The following is a 9217-nucleotide window of genomic DNA, read 5'->3' as shown; positions in this document are numbered from 1 at the left end:
CCTTCATATCATTTTCATTTGATACATAATAATTCTTTAAAACGTAAACGCTAAAATTTCCCCTGTTAAAAAAGACGCACCCCATATTTAAAATATCAATATACCATCTCACTTTCATATCAATCAATAGTATTGTTTGAATAAAAACCTCTTAGAGCCAACCGTCATGAATTGTTTTCACTCAAACACACTTAGTTTAGTTTTGTAACTCTCTTATTCATTGTGCATCCAAAACGAACGACGTGAACTTAACTAGCGTTAGCGGTTAATCTCTGAAATGAACACAAAGAAAGCTAAATAAATATGTTTATATTTTCTAGATGTATATATGGGAAAACTAATATACAAGATTACACATACTAAATAGGGTTTAAGGAAGATATCTTTTCTTCATTACTATTTAATTATGTTCAATAAATTTAAGTAATAATACCTTACCCAAACATGCCTCAAATATGAACAAAACTGGAGAGAACCCCTTCAGATTTAATGCTCATGTTTCAACTTCATGCCTAGCGTTTTCACTTCCATTATCAAAAACAACAGGACCACCGTCCACTTGTCGGCACCACCGCTACCATGTGAAGCACGTTGCTCTCCGGTGATCCCCCGCCACTTTAAGGTATACGAATTCCACAGTCAAACAAGATAAACCTGACACTGAATGACAGTTTTACCCACCTTAAACCCTGGAACCACCGTGAAAGCCACCTCCGGCGAACGTTCGGGGGACACATACGCCACCTCATTTACGCTATCCATGAACACTTCAGAAAACCGACTCCCTTTTGGCACCTGGAATACAGTTGCTCCATCGGGGCTGAACGAGAAAGCCAAGCAATGCAACAGCCAAACCCATTTTGCAACTTCCAAAAACGAATCGAAAAAGGCGGTTTCCGGGAATTTTCTAGCGTTCACCAGATTTCTTTGATTTAAATTCCCGAAAAGTGAAGCTTCCATTTTGGGATGAATGAGTTTCAAGTACTTACACCTGCAGAATTCAGCGAACACTGAAGTCGGTTTCCATGTTATGTATTCTCTTGCTTTCAAAGACTTCAATTCCATAAACTTGTCGAAGAAGAATTCTCGGGTCTTTTCCGATTGTGAATCCCCGGGTATCGCGAATTCTCGAAGATTAAAACCATCGAACATTTGTTTACAAACAAACGACTCGAATGCATAGCATATATGAGTCGTATCCCAGTAAACAACATCCGGTTGAATCGAATTAGCAGCTGCATCTAAATCCCAATCGGCAGATTCCATTTCACTGGTCATGAATTTAACCAAACTTCGAACGGATTTATTCATTTGCTTAAGAACAACGAGAAAATTCGTTGGGGATAAAGACGAAAAATTCCATTTCTCACGAGATGAAGATGATGATAAAGAGCCGCTTGAATTCAGTCTCTTCTCGATAATCTTATTTTCTCTTCTGATTTCTTCCAACTTCTCTTTCAAAAAGATGATCTCGGAATCTTTGAGCTTACTCTGACTGATTAATTTCTTTCTCGTTATTTCATACGTTTTTATGAGATTTTTTTGTTCTTGAACTTCGGCCGACAGTTTGGTGGTTTCCGGTGAGAAATCATCAAGATGTTTTTTCAAAAAAGATTGTTTTAATTCCGACAAACTTTTCAATTCGGAAACCAACGTCTGATCAGCCGACTGGATTCCATCAGGATCATACGGAAGTTGAAAATATTGCAGCTCGGCGTATGCAGCTTTAACAGATGAAATAGCAGCAAATAGTTTGGCAATGAAGGCATCCATTACCGCTCGTTTCTGAAGCTTTTCATCTTCTTCGTTGAATTCGTTGAAGAACACACGCTGATGACTCTCGTCAATCGGTGCATCGTGTTTAACTTTTTCCCGCGTCTTTGACTTTGATTTCTGAAATTTATCCACTCCCGTTGCAGCTCGAATATGCATAACCTTGGCAAAAGTACGAGCCAATCGACTCTTATTTTGCTTAACTGAATCCATCTGAGAGAGAATTTGAAAGCACTTGAGTTTAAAATGGTATTGTTTTCGGGTGCAAAATTAAGAAAAATGAAACTGAAACAAAAAGATGAAATGATATTGATTGCCTCAGCTGTCATGTCATTATTATTATCAGTTGATAATTCAACTTTAAAAATGCAAATAACTATGAAAATGAATAGTAAAATTAATCAACAAATTGGGAAGAGAATGTCTCAATCATGACGGTGATATTTTATTCAATACATGCCATGGAAAAGTCTACCTACCAATTTTGAGTAATTTCGTTATTAAAACTTCCTCAACCACCTAACACTTAATCCACATACGCTCGTAAAGGAAATAATTAACAAACAGTACAAGGATACGAAAAGTCGAAAAGAAACCTTTATTTACCGTCCACCCGAGATGTAAGGAAAAAGATTGGGACAAGAGGACCATGGTAATCATTACAATTTAATAGATCAAATTTAAGGCGAACGGTTATTTTGAAGACCAGAACAAGGGAAGTATGAAAAGTCGAATAACTAAAACTTTACACATGAGGGAATACCATGATTCATTGATTCTCTTTGTCTTCTCTAAAGTGCAATGGCAATGAAGGGGGTGCTGGCTTTGTAGGTCTACATGGCAAAAAAGTATGCAATTTGAAACTAATGTGACCCGCACCTTAAAGAATAAATCTAAGAAATATCAAAAAGTTGGGTATCTAGATCCACTCCACCACCCATTATTCAAAATCACAAATTTCTTAGTGATAAAGTAGAAAGCAAATATTCTTCGTTTCCTACCGTTAGAAAAAAGGAACAGACGAGCAATAGAAACAGCACATATAATCGGTCGATTCAATCACACGAGCATTTTATCATATATTATATCAATCATTCTCTGCCATTGCAACATAAGGAGTTTTAGAACCCTACCTTTAATCTAAATTCTATAGATCCCAGATCTGAACCACACTGCTAGATTTTGTACAGAACATCAAAGTTGCAATTTGCAAACTTTACCTTTCTTTATTGTATAAAGGGTCAACTAAACAACCTTTTGCTTTAGCTATGATGATCAGCTCTAAATCCCAACACTGATATTTCCGAACCTTCAAGGGGCGGTGCACAGGTAAGTACCCGATTCCCTCAGGTTCGAATCTCGAAGGCCACCGGCCCAGTGCAAGCTGCGATTTACATGATCCGTTGGTTAGCAGGATACTGGTGGATCCCGTGAGTTCTCCGATAAACAAGTTCTCATGGTACCATACAACGAACAAATATTCCAGAATTTTGGAATTAGGTTAGGAGACTAATTATAATTATAGATGATCAACCCTAAATCCCTACACTAATATGAATTTTCTAACCTTCAAGGAGCAGTGTTGTGGAAAGTACTACACTGCTTTCTTACCATAACCACTTGCAGGGGCGGACCTACCCTTTGGCCAGGGTGGGCGGCCGCACCCCTTGAAAAAAAAATTAGTGTATATTTTAGGCAAAAAATCCGATCGCACCCCTTGAAAATATGGTTGAACACCTCATCTGCACCCTCAGCAAATAATTTCTAGGTCCGCCACTGGCCACTTGCCCAATGTAAGCTAAGATTTAACTGATCAGTTGATTAGCAGGATATTGGCGGGTCCCGTGAGTTTTCCGATAAACAAGTTCTCACGATTACCATATAGCAAAAAAAATATTCCAAAATTTTGGAATTAAGTTGGGAGACTTTTATTATATTTATATACAACTACTCTACATGTATTTCTACTATAATTAGGTATATTTGTAGTTTTGTACCTTCTCAAAGTGTTCAAAGGACAAATACCAAACAACTTGTGGTTAGGCATCTATCACACTTTCTACAACTGGAAAACACACATCATAGACCACAACCAAACACAAAACAACAAAAAAGTTGACAATAACTTTTTATCACATGCAGGTCAAGTGGCCTATTTCATCCTCACATAGTGTTCCAAAAGCACAAACAATTTCACTGAGGGTAAAATCGTCCACAACTTTATACAAACAAAAAAGATTACCTTTTCTGATTGACAAATTCCGCTAGATCTCAAGAAACCATCGAATCTTTTCTTCTAATGGCGATTGAAAACAACAATCAACCACCTTCAACAACAAATGACGTCACGTAAACGTAGAAATGAACCTGAGAAAAAAAAACAAATTAAAAATTCAAATTTCAAACCCTAATTGTCGTCTCTTAATAAATAGAGGTTAATAAACTAGTAATCGTGCTGTGAAAAGGTGTTTCTAGGTGAATATCTACAGATTATATAATAAAATATTGTGATTGAGTGAGAAGATTCGTGTGGACAGATTTAGAATGAATGGATATGAATTGATTGAATCCGCGTTGATCACCTACCGAATCTGCAAGAGGAAGGTTCGAGTGTTGGTGTTGTTTAGCTGATATGTAATTTCGCGAGTGATTGATGACGATCAAGAAGATCCTCCAATGGCGGTTTTTGAAGGTTCTTTAATGGCGGAAAATTACAGGCGATATGGAAATATCTCCGAGTGTAGTAGAGGGTTAGATTGGGAATTTAAACACTCGAGTCTAGGTCTATGAGATGTGGATTTTGTATTTACTATTTTGCCCTTGATATGTGTTATTATTACGGGTTAACTAAACGTACCTCCCTCTATCTAACTATCTCGGTCTACTAAAGGTACCTTCATTTGCTAAATGTACCTTCCATGTGAAAGAGTGGGTACGTTTAACAGTACCCTATTATTACCAGGGTTGATTATCGCCTATCGGTTTAGGTTCGGCTTGAAGGTTTTTCTTTGTGGAAATCGAAAATTGAACTATAAATCTAATTTGGTTCGGATCTGGTTGCGATTGAATAAACATTATTTGAAATTGGGTTGTGTTAAATAAATTTGACTAACACTAGAATTATACGATTGGATCACAAAACTTAAATAGTCGTTATTCGTTATTTGAATTGAATTGAGTTCTAACTTTTGGGATCGAATACCCAATTTGGGTTTGTTTTAAAACCAAATATGTAATTTCGGTTCAATTCGGTTTTTGTTTTAATGTCTTTGAAGCTGGATTATTTATTGCTATACAGAGTATCAGTATCGAACAGATATCGTAACAAACCGAACCGATACCTTCCAAAACCAAATTCCCACCGCATCACGCTAGGAATCTCACTAATTTTTAACAATTCAGTTGTGGGATTGTTTTTGTAAAGGGGTAGTGACTAGTGAGATCACCGAATTATGCCATGTTTGACTAGACAACTCGTCATTTGGGCCCCCGATAATTTTGTCATGGTCCGGCTACTTGGGCCCAAAATGAATTTCGGTGGAAAAATGATTAAGCAAAAAAAATAAAAAAAAAATTGGTAAAATGAATTAGGAGTGTACGTTAGGGTTTTGATCAAATCATACGTTGTTTGAATATAGTCGTCAAGATTTGATCAAATCTTACGTTGTTTGAATCATGGTTGTTAAGATTTTAGTTTAATATTAAGTTCATACCATTTTATAATTTTTGTTTGACTAGAGTTAATTATTGGATTAATAATCAAAATACCAAGGTTGGGAATCTTGCTAGTCGCTAGTCGGCCGGTGAGGTGGGGATTAGCGATTACTCGTGATTACTTGGGATTAATTGGATCGGGTTTTTTTATGTAATTTTCAGTTTTATGTATACATATACATATTTTTATAGGTAAATATTTTAAGTATGTATGTAGCCTTTGTTTTAACTTTTACCCAACTCATTTTTTTAAGTATACAAGATTAATTGTTGGAATTTAAATGGTTTGGTTGGAAACTGGCCGGAATTAGAGGTTTTGGCCGGAATATGCAGGTTTTTTCTGGCCAGAATTGCCGATTTTTGGCTGGCCGACTAAGACCGATTAGGACCGACTACGCCCGACTAGGACCGACTACGCCCGACTAGGTCTGACTAGGCCCGATTAGCAATTAGTGGACTGATTAACGAAAAATTACTCGGTTACTGGCCGACTAGCGATTAATCTCCGACTAGTCACCGTCTAGTCGCAAAAAATTACTCAGTTACTTACTGGGACTAATTTTATTAATATATAATAAAATTAAAATAAAATATAGAATAGTTGTTTGAAACGGCTAATAAGACCGCCCGTAATGAGGCGTGTTTTGTAAAAAAATTTCAAAAAAAAAAACGCTGGAAAACGCCCGATAACCACTACATTCCGACGTGATTGGGCGTTATTTTGGACGATTTGGTATTTGGCGTTTTTTAAATCACGCTTCAAGGGGGTTTGACTGGCCAATCAAATGAGGGCATGTGGGTTTAGAGAGAGAGATGGAATGTGGGGTTTGAGTTTGTCGGATTTTTGGCCGGAATTTCTGCCGGAGGTTGCAGGGCCCTGTAGGTTTGTTTTAAAACTTTGATGTTGACACATTAGGCCCCTATAGTTTTAAACTTTAATATCTTTAATATTTCAAGTTTCAAAAATGCTATATGAGTCCCTAAAGTTTTGTTTATTAAATGTCTTATTTGGATCTTTTATAAAACTTAAAATTTTGCAATGTAATTTTTTAGTATTGTATTTTTTTTAATTTAATAAAGTATTTTAAGTTTTTAGTTTAAAAAAAAATAAATAATTGTGTAATGGTTGGATGGGGCGTTATTGGGCATTATTCCACTACGCCACTTTTGCAAAAACGCCCAATAATGCCCCTATGCTGACTGGACTGCCACATCGCAGAAAACGCCCATGGGTAGGGGCATTATTGCTCAAACCACTACGCATGGTCTAAGGGTTGTTGGGTTTTATTATAAATTACAAAATATGTTTATTCTAAAAAGTGGAAAAAGAAAAGTGATATAGACTTTTAGATTATGTTAGGGTTTTAGTGTATCGTTTCAATAATCTTCACTAACACTGAGTTTCAGAGTTTACTAGTGGAAGAAAAGGAAAAGAAACAAAAAGAAAGTAAAAATATTTTGTGTTCCAGAGTTTCATTTAAGGAAGGAAAAGAAAGGAAAATAAAACATGCCGTGTTCCCAAGTTTCATTTAAGGAAGAAAAAGAAAGGAAATGAAAGGAAAACTAGGCTAAATTGTTAGGCAACTTTATTGTATTTGTTGTTAAAAATAGTTTAAGGTACCTAGAACTAATTCCGTCAACACGTAGCGACCGACGAACCGTCCCAGAAGCGCTAAATATGAAGACTGAGAAAGAAAAATATCAAGCTTCTAATTCTTTGATTAAAGATCTCGACAAGGTTACAAGACTTAAAAATGTTAGCGGAACATTATGGAGTATACAAGATACAAGGTCAAAGAATTGTGTTAATAAGATAATAAATCTTATTAACACATAATATACTTTCTATGAAAAAGGCTTCAATAAAAAAAAGAGAAAAGGAATTTCCTTTTGGAAAAACATTCACCAGAAAAGTGAAAAGAAATCCTTTTCCATAAAAAGGAATCTTTTCCTATGAGAAAAAGGTAAAAAAGAATTCTGGTGAAAAGGAATCTTTTCCTTTTAAAGAAGCATTCATTAGAAAATATATTATCTCAAAATGTGAAAAGCTTTCACATAAAAGAAAAAGAAAATATTAATATGTGCATAGCTTCAATAGAAAAGAAAAAAGCAAGTTGGTGACAAAAGAAAGATAAGGCTCTGGGCACACATTCCAACTTCCATCAACCAATCACATTTGAGATAGGCTTATGAAATTCTCTATATATACATAATTCCTACGAAGGAATTATGTGTGCTTTTATGTTGTAATATTAAATATAGAGTTTTCATGAGAGTTTACCCCCTGGTTTGGCCTAGGGGGTGACATTTAGATTCGAGTTTATTCTCGGATCAACCTCTTCTTCTTTAATTAATAAGAATTAATTATTGAAGATATATCGCTCTCTCTGTCTATATTTTTTACTCTTTTGAATATTTATATACTTCAGAAACACCCGTCTCAACGAGCGAAGAAAGTTGCACCGTTCTAACAGGGCCGTCGTAGGGGACCCACATAAATTCTTTAGTTTTTCTTTCCTTCCGATTTGGGAGGAAATGGTGGGAAAGACATCTTTTTTTCCCTTTCTCGTCCTTTCCTTTCTCACTTTTACTTTCTTTTCTTTTCCCTCGTTAAGTTAACTAGGGAACAGAGCGTAAAAAGGGAATCTCATTTAAAGGTTGTAAAAAGGGTTTTCAAATATCTAAAAGGCACATCAGAACTTGGTCTCTGGTATCCAAAGGATACAAACCTTGAATTAATTGCATACACAGATGCAGATTATGCAGGGTGTAAGATTGACAGAAAAAGCACATCTGGTGCTTGTCAAATCTTAGGGGAAAAATTGGTATGTTGGGGAAGCAAGAAGCAAAACTGTGTTGCCACATCAACAGCAGAATCAGAATATGTAGCAGCAGCAAGCTGTTGTTCACAAGTGCTGTGGATGCAAACTCAACTAAAGGACTATGGAGTAAATCTGACAAAAATACCAATTCTGTGTGATTCAAAGAGTGCAATTGCAATAACAGAAAATCCAATTCATCACTCAAGAACCAAACACATAGATGTCAGATATCACTTCATAAAAGATCATGTGGAGAAAGGTAACATTGAAATGTATTTTGTTCCAACTGAAAACCAAATTGCTGATATATTCACAAAACCTCTTGATGAAAAGAGACATAATTTTTTAATCAGCAAACTTGGCATGGTCAACATAAGAGATGAAAAAGTTTCAGAAATAAAACAAAATGAAAACCAAGTTGATAATCTTCAAGTTACTGAGAATGAAAGGACAATTAAACAAAATTCTGATACAGAAATTCATCTATCTGATGAAAAATCAGAAAATTTAGTAAATCATCAATAAAAATGTGATGATTTACCAGAAGTTCTGATTTACATCAGGAATCTTTGTTTAATTGTGCATAATAATCAGTAATCATCAAAAGTTCATATCCTCATACATATTCCATTTGTATAAATTTCTTTTTGTTTTTGTTTGTTTGTTGTTTAAAAAAAGGGGGGGGGAGGGAAAACATGACATGCATGAAGATAAAACTAAATCCAAAGAATTCAATCGTCACAAATATTAAAAAAAAGGATAAAGGATTTTTTTTTAAACGTGCAACGTCATTTGGTTATAAGGAGTTTAACAGAAACACGTAAGCACCAATATCATTAGAAGCTATGAAAGTAGCCGCCCACCTATTTGAATGCTTACTCTCACAAAAGGCTTAGTAGACTGTCATA

The 9217-nt window shown here is 35.4% G+C and overlaps 1 protein-coding gene across 6 annotated transcripts; it reads right to left on the bottom strand.

Moving 5' to 3' along the window:
* Window positions 1-294: 294 nt before the first annotated feature.
* On the bottom strand, window positions 295-4519 carry LOC110929473 (protein GRAVITROPIC IN THE LIGHT 1). Of its 6 annotated transcripts, XM_022172634.2 has the most exons (4): window positions 4360-4519; window positions 4016-4140; window positions 2994-3157; window positions 295-1986 (listed from the first exon to the last, which is right to left on the bottom strand). In XM_022172634.2, the coding sequence occupies exon 4, from the start codon at window positions 1984-1986 to the stop codon at window positions 640-642; it is 1347 nt and encodes a 448-aa protein (XP_022028326.1). In that variant the 5' UTR covers window positions 2994-3157; window positions 4016-4140; window positions 4360-4519; the 3' UTR covers window positions 295-639. The 6 variants fall into 6 exon arrangements, with proteins under 6 accessions (XP_022028326.1, XP_022028325.1, XP_035844340.1 ...); XM_022172633.2 differs by lacking the exon at window positions 2994-3157; XM_035988447.1 differs by lacking the exons at window positions 4016-4140; window positions 4360-4519 and having other exon boundaries at window positions 2994-3663.
* Window positions 4520-9217: the final 4698 nt, after the last annotated feature.

This window comes from Helianthus annuus, chromosome 3, assembly GCF_002127325.2.
Source record: "Helianthus annuus cultivar XRQ/B chromosome 3, HanXRQr2.0-SUNRISE, whole genome shotgun sequence".
NCBI lineage: Eukaryota > Viridiplantae > Streptophyta > Magnoliopsida > Asterales > Asteraceae > Helianthus > Helianthus annuus.
The sequence above is the reverse complement of the archived record's forward strand: the minus strand, read 5'-3'. Positions and strand labels throughout refer to the sequence as shown.